This window comes from Rutilus rutilus (genome assembly GCF_951802725.1).
Source record: "Rutilus rutilus genome assembly, chromosome: 19".
NCBI lineage: Eukaryota > Metazoa > Chordata > Actinopteri > Cypriniformes > Leuciscidae > Rutilus > Rutilus rutilus.
In genome coordinates, this window is record NC_140232.1 from 18,690,319 (window position 1) to 18,711,479 (window position 21,161).

Below are 21,161 nucleotides of genomic sequence, written 5' to 3' on the forward strand. Positions count from 1 at the left end.
CGTTCTATTTGCATCTGATTGGCTGGTTCGAAACTTCAGCTACAAAGAGTTGAGAAGTGTGTTTAACGCCCAATGAACTGAAGCTTATTAGGTTTCTATGTCAACGACGCGTTGCTATGTGCAGGCACCGCCTTCTCTGGCATTTGTCTGTAAAATTGTTGCATAAATATATCGCCTTTTTATTAGCAGTAGCATAAAAACATGACAGGCTACAGACACGCAAGCTGACAACCATCTGCTTGAGATTTTTAATTTATTTCATTGACAAATATGTCACTTTTGACAACTCAAAAGATGATGCATAGCGTTCTTGGTGAATTATTTAGCAACTTTCACATAAATCAGTAATATCACATTTTGAGTTAAATTGAGAACCCCAGGTTGAAGGTCACTGCAACCTCAGATTGAACGTTTTTGAACAGTATAACCCTAACAGAGGTAGACATAATTAACTACTAACGTTACAAGGGCTGAGCTCATCTGCTTAGTAACCTAAATACCACTTGATGAGAGTGGTAGCACTTCATCATTACAAAACGGAACAAAACAACAATTCAGAAGAACAAGAGCAACATATGCAAAAAGAATTAACCGTTAGTTGTTGAAAAATAGACCAGATCACCAGATTATACATTTGTTGAAGCCCACAAAGATGGAGAAAACTGATGGTTTCAGAACAATCCCACTTCAACCCATTCACAATGTCTGTAGATCATATGAGGTTGTTTTACTTTAAAGAGCATTTGTTTCAGGTAGCACTTTGCTTTCCAAAGTAAAAGAAATAGTTGAGTAGAAAAATCAGTTGAGTAGTAAAGCAAATCATGGAGAGAGAACAAACAAACAGGAAAAGCACTTTATGCTGTTCTGGATGTGTTTTTGTTGATCTCTTCAAATTAAATAAGCTATGTGGGTATAGTCTGAGCAAAGGAAGAATGGAAGCCAGTTTAATTACTGGAAAAAAAGTCTTTTAAGATTTGCATAACCAGTATGCTACCAACAGATGGCAAGTTGTGCAGTGGTATCAAGTGCTTCAAGTTGTTGCAGTGATGACCGAAGCTTTGATTTTATGACACTTGTTCTGTGACCTTCTGCATACGCCGGTACCAGTTCTTCACTTTGGTATGTTCCATCATATCATCAAATGCCTGAAGGCCTTCCATAACCCTCAGAACACCAAACACAGCCTATGTTGAAAACACAAGGTACAAGAAGGATTAGATATGCCAATAAAAAAATTTTAACAAGCGAATCCAATTGACATTCCTCAAGCAATTGTGATACTGGGAAAAATATACACTAACGTTTGGGGTCAGTAAGAAAAATGTATACTTTTATTCAGCAAGTATGCGTAAAATTGACCAAAAGTGACAGTAAACACATTTATGTTAAAATGCTACAAACTGTTTATATTTCAAATAAATGCTCTTCTTTTGAACTTTCTATTCATCAAAGTGAGAAATAAAATGTATCATGGTATCCACAAAAATATTAAGCAGAAAAACTATCTTTAACATTAATAATAGGAAATGTTTCTTGAGCACCAAATCAGCAAATTAGAATGGTTTATGAAGGATCGTGTGACACTGAAGACTGGAGTAATGCTGAAAATTCAACTCTTCCATCACAAGAATAAATTACATTTTAAAATATATTCAAATAGAAAAAAGTTATTTTAAATGATAAAAAAATTCACAATATTACTGTTTTTAATCAAATAAATACAGCCCTTGTGAGCATAGGATATCTTTCAAAAACGTGTTTTTTTTTTATTTATATATATATCACCAACCCTAACATTTTGAACGGCAGTAGTGTATTTTATATATCTTTAATAAAATGTTAGACTAAAAAAGAGAAACACATACCAGATCTGCAAGGTTGGGTTGATCACCTCCCATGAATTTCTTATTTTTTCCAATGGCTGCCACCCAATCATTGACGGCCTTGTAGAGATCCTGTCTGACATCATCTTGCAGATGGTGTCTGTGTAGTATAATGAGATTAAACTTTAATGTCATTTTTGTCAAATATTTTCATTATTTACTAACCCACTGCCCTCAAAAAATACCTATTTTTCAATCTCTTTGAAATGACCCACATGGCAGCAGCTCCGAAATACTTAGCAAAGAAGCCCTCAAAGGTGCTAAATTTGCCTTCTCGTACTATGTAGTCAAAGGATGCGAGGGCTTCGGTCGGCGTGCGGTAAACATTTGGGGAAATTAGGTGCACCAGCCAATCGTCTGCCCACTTCCGCCATTTAATCTCCTCTCTGAGCAAAAAGTGTTAGTGAGATCAACAAACAAAATCATGTTTGACACCATAAAAGTTCATAAAAAAAAAAAAAAGACTAATAAAGCAATCACTATCAGACATAACTTATTTGATTTACTTTCTGGTGTCTTTTTCAGGATATAGATGATCAGCTTCAGCGTCATGCACCATGACCCAGTACTTATTGCCAAACTCTTTCACGTCTTTCCCACTGTCGTTCTTTGCCTTCATCTCAGGATAAAAAGTGAGGATCTCAGATATTGTTTTCTCCCTAAAAGAAGCAGTAAAAAAAGACAATACAAATTTGCATTTATAATTACATTTATTTGCCTAACCATTTTTTTTATCAGCAAAGCAACTAGCGCAAATAAGAAAACAGTGCTAAAAGGTTCAATCTCAATCGATGACAATCCCCTTAGATAAAAATCTAATGTCAAATCAATATTGCAAGGAAAAACTTGTTTAATGTCCCAATTTGAAAACCTCTTCTCTACATGAATACAATACAGAAATATACAAAACGTTAAATATAAAGTCATAAATTCTATCAACAACATCCATATAAAAAGTATAAAGACTGTCAAGCAGAAGATAGGCTACTCACTTGCTGACCAGGTATGTCTTCAAAGCACTAATAATTACAGAAGAGTCATTGAGTTGCTGTTGAAGAAATAACACATTTTAATATTCATAATCATAATCAGGAAAGACATCATCCGAATAGCTACATACCACCGTCTCGTTCACCATCAGGATGGGAACTTTTCTGTAAGTGGACCACTTGATCTCGTTTCGCATAACGGGATTGACCTCCACAATTTCATATGGCAGACCATGATAATCCAGAAAGGCTCGCACCTTGCTGCAAAACGGACAGGTCTTATACTGATACAGAGTCAATTTAAGACCTGTCCCCAGCGGTGCCTAATCAAAACAAGTTAACAAAACAAAGGTGAGCAAACTAACCCAAAAATGACATTTACTTTCTATAGTTGCATGTCAAAAAGGGGGTAACTGTTAGGACACCCAGAAATGTAGCACATAACTGAATATTTACATTTGCTTTTTCCTCTGCAAGGTGACGCTGAAGCGTGAGTTTGATGGTCTGGTACAAGCCGAAACCACCACCGAGCAAGAAGGCGCATCCCAGGACTCTGCCACTGCCACGCACTGGTGCAGCGACCAAAAGTCTGGATTTAAATCCTGCACCGCCGGTACCGTAAGCTCTTCCCTGGCATCTCATGCTCATTCTCGGCACTAATGCTGCGGTGTTTGTTACGCGGCATTTCGGCGTGTCTAAAATGAACCGACCGACCTTACTAAAAGTTCTCGCACAGGCCGCCGCCATCATGATTTTACATAAACTCCCGCAAGTCTACGGCAAGCGCAATGACAGCTGAACACTATAGGAAAATGCTACACGCTAATAGCTAAATTTTATTTCCACCAGGGGGCGCGTGAGGCTCAAAAAACGAATCCCCATTGAGCCGCATAAAAAAAATATATATATATATTTTGATATATTATTGTTTATGTAATATATATTTTATATTTGATATATTATTGTTTATGTAATATATATTTTAGTAGTTTATATATTAATTCCATTGGAATACAAATAAAAATCTTCTTCAATCTCAGGGGGTTAGGGCACAGATCAGAGTAGGCTACTGATGATTCTTTAAAGAAAATCAGGGGTTTTCAATAGGATTTGAAGTATAATTATTAGAATGTGAGGAAGTATTAAGTAGTATTTAGCAGAACAGACAGAGCCCCCCGCTAGCTAGCTGTGAAAAAAAGTTATAATAATATTTTTCAAAACTACACCCTGTGTCATTTGAAAGCTAAAGAGTCTGAACTTAACTCCAAAGTAGTGCTGAGTTATCTGCTGATAAATAGAATTTCTTTTTTTCATAATCTATAAAATACCTTTTTGTACTATGCACTGCAATGTGTCAAAAACATCATACAGCTCATTCGCAGATCGTTGAAAATGGCACATAATTTTTGACAGCATAATATTACAATTAAAATGAGCCCAAAATGAACATAATCTATTGTGTTGATCACAAACTATTCCTCATGGAGGAACAATTAAAAAAATGCCCATTAGGGAGCGTCAAGGACTGAAAAAAAAGGCTATCTTGGTTCAAAATGCTGTAACCTTTGATTAGGCTACTTTATGCAATCACCACAATTGATCCAGATCCAGCTTACATTTAGGGGAACTTCACTAAAAAAGAATCCCCCCCCTACCTTATTTCCTTCCCGAGTTATTGCATGTCAAACAAGAAAGATGTGCAAAATCATAATACAAATTATATATTTTTTTGTTTGTTTTTATCAGCAGTTTCTCGGCATGAGAATGTCCAAATGTAATGTAATGTATATTTTCTAGAAATTTGAAAAGTGTTCTATCAAACGATACCTACCTTTTGACTCTCCTTGCTATAGTTTTGGAGTTATGAGTAACTCAGAAAAAAACAACTCTAAAAATACCCTCAGGGCTTAAGGGCTTAAGGGGTTAGGTGGGGAAAAGTGTGTGTGTGTGAGTGAGTGAGTGAGTGAGTGAGTGAGTGAGTGAGTGAGTGAGTGAGTGTAAGTATGTGTGTATTAGTGGCGAAGAGAAGGTAAGGAATATAGATTGTAAACCTATTTTCTGATCCACACTCCGGAGCAGAAGGTGGCGGTAATGCACCAATAAGCTGGATGCCAACCGTTGTAAAACAAGAAAGAAAGAAAAAGAAAAGGTAATCTCAGGGGTCAGGGGTCATGCACTCTGGTCTGCGGCTACGCAGCCTCATATGCAGCAGAGTGTGATCTGTGTTGTGACATTCCTCCCATAACCATCATTAAAATTTGTGTGACTTGTGGTTTGTCCCTCTCGGACCACTGTTGGTAAATTCTCAAGCCTTGCCGTTTCAGAGATACTCTCTACTTGATTTGCCATAACAATTTGGCCCTTGTAAAAGTCGCTCAGATCTTGATTCATGCACATTTCTCCTGCAACCAACACATTGATTACTAGAATTGATTGTTTGCTACCCAGACATTAATATGTGGCATTGTTAGGAGGATATATATATATATATATATATATATATATATATATATATATATATATATATATATATAATTTGTATTTTTTTTATTTGAGTTTACTCTTATTTGAGTTCCAGTCCCACAAAATTCACTAACAGCTTTTGTAAAAACTGACAGAAAAATAACCAATTCACGATTTTAAGAACCCTGTTAACTAGAATCGGACCTTGGTAAAATTACTATAATATAACTAAAGATTGCATGTTGCTTTCAGAAATATTTCACCAGAATAGTTATAGCATCTACCAGCAGGGATTAACTAGGCCATGCTAACCAACCAAGACTTTGACCCGCAGGCATAGTAACAATTTGAACAGTTCTTTTCAGGATATTCACTAACAAATTATCGACTTCGAAGAATACGACACATGTCAGCACTGCTTTCACTCTCTTTTTTCTATTTCTCAATCACTCTGTTTACTCATTCTGTGTGTGTGTGTGTTCTGTTCTGATATGGAAACGGTCAAAAAAGGAAAGTGTACTGCGTCAGAAAAAGGGGGACACAGCATTGTTTAACTGACGTTATAAACAAAGGAAAAGCTTTTAAGAATGTGCAGACAGTTGTTTACAGCATGTTATAATCGATGAGTCATTACACAATAAAGAGGATGCAGAACTCTTGTGGCATCCTCTTTGGCAATAGGATGTGTATCATGTCACTGCATGTCTCGATGGTCTTACAGTAAGAGGTTCTAATAGTTACAGCTATTGTCAATGGCATATATGGCTGTAGTGCCACAAGACAGATTTATCTCGCAAGACTTTTGGCTGTAACCATTTGGAGGTCTAGAAATTATATATTTGAATAGAACCATTCTTAACAGCAGAGGAGCTGTATTCATGCTTCTAGAACAGTCTGCGTAAACATGTGGTTGTTAAGGTACAGCATGTGGAAAATTTATCTTGACAGAGAAGTTTCCCATCTACGTGTAACGTTTTTGTTGCCAGTGTCCCAAGGCCGAGTGGAACATTAAAGCGAACAGCTCCAACAGTTTCTCTCCAACACCACCCTGTCCTTCCTTTGTGTGGAGTTGGATCTCTGAGGGTGTTCAGACAGAAGCTGTGCTTCCGTTCGGTTACCTCTCATTCCACCCAACACACAGTTCTTTTTAGTTAGAGAGAGGTTTTCTTTTAAAGCAAGGGTCCTTAAAAGGGGGTCTTCAACTGTACTTCAGTGGGTCCAGAAATTGTTTAGTGATCTTACTAATTTTTGTGAGAAAATGAAAACAAAAAATACTATATATAGTCATATACTATATATATCTCTATCTTTAATACTATCTATCTATCTATCTTCAAACTTTCTGGCTAGGCTTTTTCAGGCCAACTTCAAAGTTTGTCTACAAACTTTTCAATCTGGTTTTAATTGATTTGCTATGTAAGCATCATACAACATCATATAAATTAGAGATGCACAATATATTGGCACCATAGTGATCATTGTCTTGAATTACAGATTTTGTAGTTCATTCATATTGAACGGTATTTTACACGTCTTCTGTTCTGTTGTGCTCTCTACAATTGTTAAAATGTTTTTGAAAGTCTCTTGTGCTCATCGGGGCTGAATTTATTTGATCAAATATACAGTTTTATATTGTTAAATATTATTACTATTTATAATAACTGTTTTCTATTTTAATATATTTTCAAATTAATTTATTCCTGTGATGGCAAAGCTGAATTTTCAGCATCATTTTGCCATTCTTCAGTGTCACATGATCCTTTAGAAATCATTCTAATGCTGATTTGATCAGGATTCTTTGGTGAATATAGAGTTCAGAAGAACAGTTCATGATTCTTTATTGATACTTTTGATCAATTTTATGCATCCTTGCTGAATAAAAGCCCCGTTAAATATTGTATAAAATTGAGAGTTGTTTTAACATTTAAAAATGTTTTACATTTCCTTGGTCTGTCTCTATCCAGTAAACCAGTCTTTGAACCGGTGAAGCCACCATATGAGAGAAGTCGTTTTTCAGCATCCACGTTCTCAAGAACTTGCACATGTCTGGACGTGAATGGAATGAGGCAAATGTAGGCAAGACATGTTAGTGCATATTCTGACTGAATTTTAAATGTCACGCAGACTACAGAATGCAACTGAAAGGGGGAAAAAAGGTATAAATCGGAGACATATTTTAAACAGAAACTGCTTTTGTGCACACATCTTTGTGGTGAGGTACGGTGCTCTTGTGCAAATAAGTCAGGCATACAGTCTCTGTGGGCTTTATTGCAGTTCCTCTAGGCATCTCTTTTCAAAGGTTGAGCGTTTGCTGTCTCCATGGCAACCACATCGCTCTATGGCTGCGTAGGATATCCTCTGCATTTCAAAACAGTTCCCACAGTCTGTGCTTTCATAATAGAGTGCCACCTCCCCGTGGTCCTCAACTATGTCTGCCGTTAGATAATCATCACATGCAACCCTCTGGTATTGAACCGTGTGCTGTTCAGGTTTATGCGTTTTCATCCTGTTGCTTATGCCTCATACGAACAGTTCCTGCATAATGTATTTGTGCGCATACCCTAACTCACTCAGAGCAGAAGAGAAATGTCTCATATACTGTTACCATTAAGGCTGTGTTAGTATAGGACAGATCTTTTGGACCAAAAGCTTTGTGACCTAGATTTAATGATAGGGCATTGCAATTTTTTTCAACTCTTTAATGGATGTGAGTGTATGTGTGCCATTTGTGTGTGTGTGTGTGTGTGTGTGTGTTGAAGGATTCAGACTCCCAGCGGCACAGGTCACTGGGCAGACTGGTCACGCGAGCGAGAACACACTCTGCCTCGACACTTTTTTTTTTTGTTGCTCGTGCAAAATGGACAGAGCACATGAGCCAGAGAGCACTTTTCCACTGCCGAAGCGCTCTCAGATACACAAACAGAAGGTCTCGGAGGGGCACGCCTGGGGAAAAGCACAGCAGAAGGCAGAAAAACACCCGGCCAAACTCTCCTACATCTTCCTGAGCTGGAAAACAGGAGTGTGAGCGATAGCCGTAGACTGAATGTGATGCACAGCTGGCTTGAGAGGGAGGGAGAGACACAGAGAGAGAGAGAGACACACTGCATTTTAAAGCGAGATGTACCTGCATACCTACGTCGCATGTATGGGTGTGGGTGTTTACATGGTTAGGAGATTGTTAAGGAGAGACAATGTGCAAAAGGAAGCACTGGGAGGAGGTCGAGTTCTTCAAATTTCTTACCGTCTTCTGAGGCGAGAGAAGTAGATGGCAACAGAGTGTTAGTGACAGCGGCAGCAAGTTCCTTTTTTTGCTGCGTGTAAACTAGTACAGAGAAATACAGAAAGAGCGAGAGTGCCCGTGCACTCACTCTGGAAAGGGAACGATTGAAAGGGAGAGAGGGAGGGAGGGAGTTGTGTATCAATGAGAGCGGACAAGGGGGAGCAGCACACCCCTAATATGAAGCAGGCGCCTGGACAGCAGCCTGCACTCTCTCCATCGGGGAAGATGGAGCCCAAGTCTCTGTTCAGTCTGCATAAAGCCCTGGCTCAGCCTGTGAAGATGTGCATGTTTGATTTTCCTGTCTCCATCCTGGATGATCTGGTAAGAGAGAGACTGCAGTCGTTTCGTTCTGATTCACCCGGTGCGAGTTCGTGTCTGTTGTGCATGTGTTTTCATTTAGTTCAAGTATTTACTCACCCTTCGGCTGTATTCTGCTGTTTTCGTGCATGTTGGCTTAGAGCCAGTGAGGACTTTAACTGACGGTCCTCTGTTCTCCTCAGTTCACACTGTTCCTTGTCATTAAACGGGTTACAACTAATCGATAACGGCGTCTGGAGTTTATCTTACGCTCAGTAATGAGTTCCACTTTTGGCATGCGGAACAGGATGTTGTTGCTATGCTGCCCGTGGCTATATGGCGTTTTCTTTCTTTAAATGTCAGTGGCACGTTTCGGACAGAGATGTTCAAGTAGCAGATGTTTTTATGTGTCAGCACTTCTGCAGGTCTCCTTCAAGTTTTAGGAGTCATCTTGAAATGAATGTGATTCACTGTTGGTCCTATGACTTTTGTTTTGGATCTGTTTGAATAAGTGTTAATGAAATGGGTTAATATTCATTTATTCAAAAATATTTTAAAAGTGCAGTTCATTCTGCAGTGTCTTTGCATACACCTCTTAGGGATGTTTTTAATTTCTAAATAAAAATGTATTTAGATATTTTTTGGAAGACTGAAAGTAAAATAATGTTTGGGCGATCCAACTGTAAATTCTGAAATACTTCTGAAACTCTTGAAAACAAAGCCTTATTAGGCATATTTTATTATTATTTCTTAGGATTTTTTTTATATATATATAAAAACCAAACTGCTTTACTGCTTATTATATAACTTTGTCTGCCAAACCAAGAGGAAATACATAAAGAAGGAAATAGAGAGGACCCCTGCAGACCACCATGGCTGTGAGTCAAAGTCATAAAGTCTCTTAAAATATGAGATAATTAGTCATAATACATTAGTCATTAAGGCAAGGCAAGGTTAGATCAGGCTGTAATATATCATGTGGTGCGACTCCCCAAAAACGTTTGTAATATTTTATAATTTTTGAATTAATAAGCCATGATGCTTTTTTTATTATTATTATTTATGTTTTTGAAAATATTTAGATGTGCACTCACATCTATTCACAGTGCAAGGAAAATAACTTTTTTTGTAACTGAATACAATTTTTTTTTTTTATTCTGAACTACCTGAAACCAACATGAATACAGAGTACATTTCTAAGAACTTTGCACATGTTTTCAACCAGATGTTTTTTTCTTTATCATGGATGCTCAATTCCTAATCCTAACTAAGTATTACTTCAATGAATGAACACCTTAAATTGAGAGAAATCAAAATAAAGATTCATACACGTCAATACACTTGGTACAACACTTTTTTTATTTTTTATTAATGATCAAAATGTTTCCAGCAGTGATGTTTGCCAACAGTGGTATCGGATCGGCTTGTCTCCGTGTCTCAGCCAGTGACTGTCTGTACTCATTGACTGGACTGGACTGGACTAGGTTTTTTATATAGTTTCTCTTTTGGCCTCGTGAGGAGAAAGCACTTTTAAATGCCAAGTTCTGAGTGTCAAAGCGCCTTAGAATTGTAATTGAGCTCCAGAGAATAAAGCAGGGTAATAAATCGAGCCACAGAATGGTGTTTCTGTGGCACTCAAGAAAGGAAAGTATGTGAGCTCTCTCTGTGAAAAAGAATCAGGGATTTACATACTACATTAGGTCAGTGAATTAAGTCTTTGACCTATTTTTGAAAATAAGGTAGGTGTCTTCAATACTTAAAGCTGTTGTCAGATTGCACTTCCATATTGAGAGCTGTTTCACATTGGCCTGTTATAACAACATCATTGTTTTAAGCCACATAGACATGCATTGACAAGGTCTTTCCTCTTGAACATCAGTATCCAACTGTGGTCTGTGTTTGTGGGTCAGGTTTTGTCTAGTCTCACACAGCCAGACCTTTGACGATCCATACTGCATCTTATTCCAGCCAAGAACTGTCCATTTAAATAATGGCATGGCAGTATCCGCAAATCATTGTACAGAAAAACAGTCCAAACTGTACAGACAATAATTATAGAATATTTCATATACATAATTAGCAGAATTAACAGTGGAAATCTAGTTGTTTTGCTATTAAATAACTAAAAACTCTGAATATCTTTCAAAAATGTAATGTCACTAACCTAAAAAAAACGGTCAAATCCAGTGATTATTTCGTATTTCATTATTTCTCATCAATCCGGTATATGACTTTGTTTAAATTTGACTTTGACTATGTTTTTACTCCTGGAAATTGTGTGAAATCAGCCTATCAGATAGATTACAGAACAGACAGTTATAGTTAACAGAATGTGTTTTGCCCAGATTGTTGAGACCAAACGCACCCACAAGGTAAAACCTGATTTCATTCTATTAAAAAACTGATTGACTCCAAAATAAGAAGGATTATTGTCACTGGGTAAAGAAACATGGTTTGGTAAGGTATTAAAGAAGGATAACAATGCAGGGTAAAATGATAACACGTGTTTTGTAGTGACGTCATATGAACATTTGCTCCTTCACATGGTTTTGATTTCTTGTTGGAACAAAGTTGTCACACAGGTTTTAGTGTTACTTGATTGCTTCACTTGCACTTTCCGTTTTGCGTGGGAATTCTACCTAAACTCCCGGAGGCTTGTGCTGCTGTGCACCACAAATGATTCCTTGAAGGTGTTAATAGAAGAGCTTATGAGAAACACTTCAGTAGATGTTGTGGATTTCAGTGAGAGAGTTGTGTTACCATGTTCCCTGCGTATTGATACAGCTGTTTGAGTCCACACGTGTCGGACAGTGCCTGTGTTTTGGGGTCAGCGAATGGAGAAGGAGATTTTGCGCTTCGTATCTGTCACAAGATCGAGGATCCCTTGCAGTTTATGTTACAAAGACTCATTCAGGAAGGTGATGTGCTGGAAAGACAGAATTGATCAACTTGTTCAACTGATACGCTGGTGTGGCTTTGGTTGTGTGTACGTGAATAATGATCTGTTCTGTGATTTGGAAGGTTTAGAGGAAAGAAAACAGGTAAGATTTGGTTTTGGTCTCTTAATAGTATGCAAATTTATAGTTAGCCTTATCAGAACTAGTTAGCTATCAGCTGATCTTATTCTATTAATGTTGTCAAAATAAATGTTTTATGATTACATTGTAATGTTTATTAATATTTCATGTTGTCTGTAGTGTTATTGGTTGACTTGGAAACTTACTAATTTCTGGGATTACAGAAATGATTCAATTTATAAATATTCAAAATCAGTTCCTGGAGCATGCAGAGAGATTTCATTGGAAGTTAGTGCTGCTCCTATAGAAATATGTTGAAATCAGTGCAAACTACAGTTTGACATGCCTTTAAGGTGGCACTGTTTGTGTGTGGGTGTTATGGATACCAATGAGTGACAAGTTGCTTCCTGCACCTTTTACCATTCTTGGCTGTGATAGTATCTTTCAGGTGCTTTCCAGAGGCTGAGAAGTACCTTATCCTCTTCTGGGTCTTCCTTTCTTTTGACCTAGTAAACAAAGGAAGACATGAAAGAAAGAAAACGTTACATTTTCAATACATTCCCAGGAATCACTCAGAATTGATGTGCCATTAAATCTTTGTGGAGTTGAAATCACTTTCCCTTGAAAAAGTGCCCCACTATGTTGTTGTGTATCAAATTGAAATGATGAGTATGCATACAAGGAAAAGAAATAAGAATATATAGCAATGCAATATGCAAGATCACTTTGTTTGCAGGCTCATTACATTTGTCCCCATTTGAAATTGTGTACTCTCAAAGTACAAGTGTCCTTTCTCAGGTTGACACAGGTTTGAGAGGAGACTGGGTTCAGGGTTAACATTGTTTGCTAACATTTATGTGAGAGCTCTGATGGCCTTGATTCCTGATAGAAAGGAGTATGGAAAAATTCTTCTAGATCCTATAATCACCTGGTTTTTGACTGCGTGTGTCTGGGAAAAAGAACAAAAGAGATCAAATGAAGCTTCTTCAAAGAATTATAAACCATGCTGGTGCTGAAAGAGAACAACAAGCTGTTATCTATCAATCTCAGCAGAGAGCAGTGCAAATAGTGGTTGTGCAATTGAGTTCCAGCTGCGGCAGAGATAGCCTTAGCCTAAGTATACATGTTACAGCAATCCCAAACTTTTGGTGCCATGGGTCATCCCTGTTAAAGTAAAAAGCTGCATGGACATTTAGGCCCATATTGTGCATCATAATGTATGTTTTAAAATGGAAATTACATTAATTAGTCTCTCTGGGTTCTTAATGTGAGTGTAAATCATTCAATCGATTTATATATATATATATATATTTTTTTTCAATTTGCAAATAGATATTTCATTGCACTTAAAAGCTAAGTGGCCTAATATTTAAAAAGCATCTCCACAGCTCCTATAGCACAGAGAGTGCGTTTCAAACAGCTGTCTGTCTTGTCAGATTTCACAATATCATCATAATGGTTACCTCAGGGGAAAAACTGTATGGGAAAACACCAGGTGCACAGCTGCTTCTCTTTCTCGAAAAACACTATTCCTCTGGAGGGTTTGAGTTTCCTTGGGAGCTTTGCGTCAGTGTTGCAGTCATGCACGAAGAGTAAGTTACCAGTATTTTCCAACAGAGGGCGCTATTAGTATGTATTAAAGTCAGGGTCATGGCGTTAGTAAGATCATGCTGGGGGGTTGTGTGTTTTTGTGGTAACTAGGGTAGTAGCTAAACACATATTTTGAGGCTGAAACAGGAATAACCTAAAATTTAGGTTATATATATATATAGTCCAATTTGATTCATATATTTGCTGACAAACCGAAGCTGTAAAATATACTGAAAGACCATATGTTATTTAAGTGTTTTTATTGTTTTATTTAGAAACAGTGTCACAAAGCCTGGTTCACAATTCCAAAAGTTATGTGAAATGTAGCCTATTTTGTATTTCTTATATAAAATTAGTCAAAAATGAAATAGAGACAATAAAAGAGTTAAATGCACTTATTATAATTATTATTATTGTTGTTGTTTTTATTAGTTTTTTTATGTATGTATTCAATTTGATACACGTGGGCAGATACTCTTATTTATACACAAATGCCCATTTAAACCTAAGCTTGATAATGAATCATATGATAGTTTAATTAATGCCACATAATTATTACAATTGCACCCGTCTATTTATGGCCTGTTGAGTAATGATCAAGCGATTAAAAGTGATATTTTAGTAGCGCACAACAGAGTTTCCCGGAAGCTGCCATCACGATTAGTCATAGAAGGGGCGAAGGCGGGGCCACATGCGCGCTCCGAGGGCGGGGCCTAGCGGCTCAGGCAGGGTATTCCCTTCTGTACTTCACCCGAACCCATACAGACAAGCACTCGTTGCTAAAGCAGAAGTCTGAATGACAGAATATGAATCGTAAACAGTGACAGTATTTCGGTTATGGTCTACATTATGGGGATGCAGTCGGACGCTCTGGGTGTCAAACCGACGTCCCTGGATGAGCTGTTTGAGTCCAGCACATGGAGAATTAAAAACATTTGGGATGGGGTGAAGCTGGAGATCGCGGCCGGGGATGGATGTCCGGTGGTCTTAAATAGTTTTACGCATTTGGACCCTGATCTGCCTATGTTGGAGGTAATACAAAGATTTAAACGTCATTGCTCAAATCACATTCTTTCATTTATAACTATCTAACTAACTTAACATCTTGTCTTTATTCTTGCTTTGAAATGAATGGTTGTTTATATGATATGTTAGGGATATGTTTTTACGTTTCTTCCCATGTTTTCTTGGCATTTTTTGCATATAGTGTCTATGTAAATGTTACTGAGCTGGCATGAGTGTTTTTGTTCTACTTTTCCATTGTTTCTTTCTTTTATAGAAAACTTTGAGCTAGAACAGCTTAGAGTAAACCTTTTCAAATACTTTTTGCTCAGTTGCAAATTGCATTGGCTCTGTATTTATCTTTGTCTTGTATGAATTAGTCTTATGCCATCTGCAAAGGCGGCACAGCGGCTGCATCTGAAGCAATATATATTCCACAAAAATACAGAATAAATGCATTTACACAAATGTATTGTGCTTGAAGGCCCACCTGAAGTAAACCAAAACTGAGTCTCCGCCATAATCTTGGCAAGAGTAGGCCGTTCCCCCTTTTCTCCAACTTTCCCCTCTCTAAATTCTCCCCAAAAAAGGGCCATGGAAATAAACCAGTCAGATGAGATTTACGTCCTTTAGGCATTAAATAAAAACACAGGCTCTCCTCAGGATGATTTAGCTAAGGACATGGAAAGAAAGGTTAATACAATCAGATGTTATTGATATTATGTTATTTTGATAGTTTAACAGGGGCTGTTTGTTATGATGAGATTGCCCACAATAGTGCAGATATGTCAGCTGAGAATAAATGACTATATTTGAGAATCTCTTATATAATACGTGACAGCATTAACTTACCAGATGTGATGAAAGACTTTACTGATTTTCTATTCGTGACTTCTTAAACTCTCCAGTGCAAAATGTTTTTCTAGGTTATTTTTGAAGTCAATTATTTTATCACCATGGCAGTCACGCATTTTACAGTTGCTAGGTTGTTATGCTAAACTCGAGATATCTGTCTATGGTGTGTGAACAACATGTCCCCTTTTTATCTTGTCTTTTAATACAACAGCGCATTGTTGTGACTTAAACGGCGGTTCACACCAAACCTTGTTTACGATGTTGCAGCTTTACTTTAGTCATGCACAAAAAGAAGGTCCCAGTGTGTCACCAGCTGCTAACCTTCACTGGACTAAATCTAATCGGCTCTCATTACACAATTAGTGATGGTTAAATCTCCCATTCCACCCAGCACAGCACTAGAACCCTTCTCCTTTCTCCTTTAAAGAAATCATATTTTCTTAATTATCCATTTTAATGTGAAAATAGTTGGCATGGCATTTGGCACTCCAAACCTCCAAAAAGTTGGCCCTTGGGTAACCATGAGTAATGGATGGAGTTGCAATGGTCGAATAATTTTGCTATAAATCGCTCTCTCTTATCTTGTGCTCTCTCATCCTCTTTCTTTTATGGGATGGCTTGTAAAAAAAAAAGAGGGCACTACAGGCACTTATCTCTGCTTTTAAAGTGATTCAAGCCTGCAGATGGCCTGGCAAGAGCTCAGAATTGGTTACGTCATCCCTGAAGATCTAAACCAAAACAGCAGGATGTAAAAGTAGTAAAAGTACCGTTGTATAATGGATCATTGGCTCAGTACATAGATCAGCTAATCTCTTAACGTAACAGCTGCCATAAAGGAAGATGTGTAAGATCTTGTGTAAGAGCACTTTAATGCTGTGTTATTGTCATAAACGGACAATACAAATTGTACATTCAAAGTTTGGGATCAGTACGATTTTTTTATCTTATGCTCACCAAAGCTGTATTTAACAAAAATGACAGTAAAACGGTCATTTTCTGAGATATTATTCCAATTTTAAATAAATATTTTTTATTGTAATATGATATCAAATGCAATTTATTCCTGTGATGGCAAAGCTGACTTTTCAGCTTCATTTCTCCAGTCTTCAGTGTCACATGATCCTTCAGAAATCATTCTAATATGCTGATTTGCTGCTCAAGAAACATTTCTTATTATTATCAATGTTACAAATAGTTGTACTGTTTAATATTTTTGTTAATATACTTCATACTTTTTTTAGGAGTCTTTGATGAATATAAACTTAAAGAACAGCATTTATTTGTAACATTATAAATGTATTTACTGTCACTTTTGTACCAATTTAATGCACCCTTGCTGAATATAAGTATTAATCAAAAAAATGAATAATAAATCTTACTGAGCCCAAACTTGGGCACTGGTAACGCTGGGTTATCGCTATAATACTTTTTGTTCTCCTGGGTTTGTCAAAATTGTTTACGAATTCTCCATTCTTCTTAAAGAGGCCTTTGTGTGATAGATTGAACTCAGAACGTCATAATGGGGACAGCGGAGCTCAGCTTTGATTAAGGAGGAGAACAGACAGGGGTCACATTGACACATACAGAGACGCTTTTGTCATGAAAGATCTCTTGAATGGAAATAAAGGGGTGAGAGGGAGGAACAGTGGATGTGAGAGGCAGGAAAGTGGAAAGTGGCAGAGTGAAGAGGCCGGGATACGTAGGTGAGCGTTGATGTATTTAAACAATTGTATAAGGCGTAATATACAAATACTTAATACACCACTGTTAAATCAGGTTTGTTGGGTTACATGTAGAAAAGCAGCTCAACCAGTGGTGCTATCAATGCCATAGTCATGGGTTCAGTTCACATACTGATAAAAATAAATATTGTGACTGAACAAAATAGAAGAATAGAATAGCATATTTCTAGAGCTTTTAAACGAATCGTTCACCAAAAATGTAAAATCTTTACAAAACTAAATTGTGACTTTACATGGGAGATGATATGAAGTGAATTTTTGAACAAGATCCTGTCTGTTCAACTCTAATATACAACAACAGCAAAAAGCACAATTAAAGTAGGCTATTCATCCTAATGCGCCATATTCTAAGTCTTATTAAGCCACCCAACATCAATGAATTTTGGTCATGAGACACGTGGGAACAACTTTTTATGACCATTATATACATTGATTGTGGTTTTTCATGTTGAACGTTGACAAATACAATACTTTAATGTGCAGAAATGATCGGCTCTCAGAATAACACCATGCATACATTCCTTATATCTACATCTGCGCTATTCTGGAGCCGGACAGCAACCACACTCAGCAGTTCTGAGCTGCACTCAGGCGTAATTCTTTCTCCAGGGCTTATATTGGAGAATTCCTTCCTTGGTTCTGCTAATCTCATTCTAAAATGCTTGAGCAGATTTCATGAAAACCTTGGCACAACCAAAACAAAGGCAAAATAGCGACAGCAACATCCAGTTATTATTAACAACATCCAAGCCAGAAAAACACTGATAAAGCCATTTATCAAATTGAAAATATTCACAGTATGCAAACAATACAGAAAAGCTCATCTGAGGTTAATGATTGCAGCTCAGTGATGTTTTACCCAATGTTTTGGAGAAAGTTGATAATGTGAAATATTCTTACAATCTAAAATAACAGTTTTCCAGTTTAATATATTGTAATTTATTACCATGGTGGCAAAGCTACATTTTACTCCAATTACTCCAATTTAGCTAAACTCATCCAGTCTTCAATGTCACATGATCCTTCAGAAATCATTCTAATATGCTGATTTGAAGCTTGAGAAACATTTCTTCTTATTATCAGCGTTCTTTTCAGGCTTCTTTCTATTTCAGATGAATAGAAAGTTCAAATGAACAGTGTTTATTTGAAATAGAATTTTTTGGAAGCTATGTAAAAGTCTTTACAGTCACATTACAGTCACTTCAATGCATTCTTGCTGATTAAAAGTATTAATTCCTCTTTTTTCCACTGTAGATGTTTGCAGGAGTGAATCTGTCCATCACTCTGAGCTGAGGTTTAATGTGCTGTAACCGAGTGTGCTGAAAAACCTACTGAGCAGTGCCAAGATACACACTCTGCAGCTTCGCTCAACATATCCCATCTCTCTCTAGGTTAATAATCGTACAGGACCGTGAATCTTGAGAGAACATATGAAACGTAACCCAAATCCATAGCTCTCATTACACAAATAAGCATTGTTTTGCTTCTGGCTATTACTAACAGAAAAGAGATTTGGTCCCAGCTTACAGTGGCTTAAGCAGTGATCTGTTTAGGGCATTTATAAATATCGTATTACAAGATAAAAATCATTCTCAGAGACAATGTTTTTCACAGCTATGCGTCATACGCAGCCAAGGCAATAAAAGCAAACATGCTTAGGTATTCAGATAATGTTATGACACATTATGAAGAATACGAATGAATGTTAGCCTTTTGAAGCCGGGCTTATTAATGATCAACAGGAGGACAACTGATGCTGAGCACAAGCAGATTGATCACTGCTGCTTCAAATTCCTTTCATCTGACCTCATTCGTTCGCTTTCTCACGTTGTTTTTACAGCTGCATATAGAATGTGGTCTTGCATTTCAAATGCACTATTTCTCAGCGGTAAACACATCAGATATCAGATGGTCTTTGTCAACTGCGACAGGTCTCTGTGTTTTTCAGCATTTCACGCCATGACTGTTCATGTTCACACAAAAACAGCTAGTTTCGCTTTTAAAACTAATTGAGTGTATTAAAATGACTTGTGTGAATAGTCAGTCAATCTGTTTTGGAATATTTTTTATCTATTTTTAACATATCTTGTTTTTCTTGATTTGTTTTATAATGTTAATATGTTAAAGAGGACACGTAATTGGGCTTGTCCTCTAACATCTTTTAACTCCTCCCTGATTTTGACAGCAGGAATTCTGCATTGTTCCAAGAATTGTTTGTGAAGGATGCATCTGTCAAGGAAGCTGTTACGTGGTAACTTTTCAGCACTTTTTGTCTTTTCCCAGGAAGCCCTGTCGCTTTTTTGGATCAGAGGCAGTCTAGGAGTTCACAGCATGTAGCAGAGTTTGAAAATTGTTTAATGCATTCTGCCATAGTCTTTGTGTGACTTATACCGTAACATCAGCAAAAAGCAAGCCTGTGATTAGTGCAAAACAACATTATTTCACCATACAAACATTTTGTTACGCTTTCCCTTGCAGCCTGTAGTTTAGAGGTGGATTTTCCCTTAGAAAGTACAGCTGAGTGTAGGTGCTGTTTCTGTTTCTGTTTTGAAATGTCAGATATCAAAGAGGGTCCCTTACAGTGGTCTTGTGTTGTGTCAGGCCTTTTTTGTTTAGGTCTCTGTGGTCGATCCTGCTACTGCCTACTAATGTCAACAGAGTAAGGGGCTTCCCAGAGTGGGCGTAGATTCACTTTTTGTTGTTTTATTGTTTTAGTGAAGTGGTCTACATCCCCTTTTTTATTTTTTATTTTACGCACATCAAGTTCATATTTATATAATATAATATATGATTACATAGTAATGTTATAATATAATATAATGGCCACCCTGGCTGGATCAACTATATAATATAATATAATATACTCTGAGATCTCCATCACCATCATTGTGATCATCAGAGGGAAATATCAGACATCGCATACAGACATCGAACATCTTGTGTGTTTTACAGGATTGTGCAACATTTCAACATTGCTTGAAAGCGAAAGAAACTTTGTTCCTTTTATTTTTTTGCCCATTGATGCACTTCCACAATATCTCAGCAATTATATTTGAAAGAAACTGTTATGTGGCGTGCGTGTTTGTGTGTTTGTTACCATAGCTACTTCTGAGCAGAGAGCTAGGGGTTGGGTTATCTGTTTAACCAATCTCCTGTAGAGAAATATGTTCAAAATGACCATGCACTGACTCACACCCACACAGGATACACCCCGCACCATTGGCTCTTTGCCTGTGGCAAAGCTCACTGTTCCCTGGGAGTTCCCTTACTTTCCATAATGATGTCAGTTACAGTACTTGAGTTAGTAGCCTTTTTCAATTTACTGGCTGCGGGCTTTCAATTTGGCATTGTGTAGATACTTATGGAATGAAACCATTCAGTAATATTCTTAGACATGTTTTTCATAATAATTTATGACAAGCTTGTGTTGGTTGAAGAGAGAATTTAGACCTATTGTTGATGAAAAAATCAATCTCCGGTGGTGGCACGTATTCTTGCAATGAGACTGGAGACCAACGTTTGCATCATGTTTCATCCATGGCAATAGGTGTCAGTATACAGTCTGAGATCTCTGTATTATCGGCCAGAGAGACTTAACTGCTTAGTGCAGATTGAAGATGTGGAGTTAAAGGGCTGGGTAAGCCTTGTGACAGTGGCTGATAAAGAGTCACACTCTTGGACTTGTGCACTTGGTGTTAAGGCTGTGTGTGGATTATTTAGTAATGAAATGAGCAGTAATCCTAGACTCACCCTTAAAGCTCTTGCTGTACTATAACAGTAAATAAATAAATAAAATAACAGTAACTGTACCTTGCAAATTCACCAAACAATGCAGTGAAAAGAATAGCACTTATTTGATTAATAATCAGTTATCTTTGCTCTTATATATATATTAGACTCTCTGTTTACCTCTGTAATGACTTATTACGTGATTCATTTCTCTGGAGTACTGATTGGTTAATCACATTCTGCAGTCAAATATTTTTGCAAAATGACCAAAAAAATGTATATTTGACATTTTCTCAGTTTTTTTTCTTCTGATC

General features: G+C 37.2%; 2 protein-coding genes across 6 annotated transcripts in view; one reads left to right on the top strand and one right to left on the bottom strand.

The window, feature by feature from the left end:
* ptgesl (prostaglandin E synthase 2-like) lies at window positions 1-9,210 on the bottom strand. 3 transcript variants are annotated; one of them, XM_084390381.1, is made up of 7 exons: window positions 3,329-3,739; window positions 3,004-3,195; window positions 2,876-2,931; window positions 2,390-2,542; window positions 2,069-2,269; window positions 1,866-1,983; window positions 1-1,184 (listed from the first exon to the last, which is right to left on the bottom strand). In XM_084390381.1, the coding sequence occupies exons 1-7, from the start codon at window positions 3,620-3,622 to the stop codon at window positions 1,065-1,067; spliced, it is 1,134 nt and encodes a 377-aa protein (XP_084246507.1). In that variant the 5' UTR covers window positions 3,623-3,739; the 3' UTR covers window positions 1-1,064. The 3 variants fall into 3 exon arrangements, with proteins under 3 accessions (XP_084246507.1, XP_084246509.1, XP_084246508.1); XM_084390383.1 differs by having other exon boundaries at window positions 160-1,184; window positions 3,004-3,179; window positions 3,298-3,739; XM_084390382.1 differs by lacking the exons at window positions 3,004-3,195; window positions 3,329-3,739 and adding an exon at window positions 9,033-9,210 and having other exon boundaries at window positions 160-1,184.
* The window catches only part of LOC311279109 (ral guanine nucleotide dissociation stimulator), a 23,933-nt gene continuing 11,395 nt past the window's right edge, over window positions 8,624-21,161 (top strand). The window contains exon 1 of one of the 3 annotated variants that reach the window (XM_084390380.1): window positions 8,624-8,936. In XM_084390380.1, the coding sequence (XP_084246506.1) occupies window positions 8,757-8,936 (180 nt within the window). In that variant the 5' untranslated portion in view covers window positions 8,624-8,756. Of the gene's footprint in view, window positions 8,937-11,627; window positions 11,954-14,212; window positions 14,552-21,161 lie in introns of those variants that run through there. The other 2 variants (XM_084390378.1, XM_084390379.1) reach the window with 2 other exon arrangements.

Excerpts from the sequence above, each read along its gene's own strand:
- ptgesl (XM_084390383.1), bottom strand. The coding sequence starts at position 3,622 with ATGATGGCGGCGGCCTGTGCGAGAACTTTTAGTAAGGTCGGTCGGTTC. Across the intron at positions 2,932-3,003 it reads TGATGGTGAACGAGACGGTG|CAACTCAATGACTCTTCTGT; the intron begins GTATGTAGCTAT and ends TTTCTTCAACAG. Across the intron at positions 1,984-2,068 it reads TCAAAGAGATTGAAAAATAG|ACACCATCTGCAAGATGATG; the intron begins GTATTTTTTGAG and ends TATACTACACAG.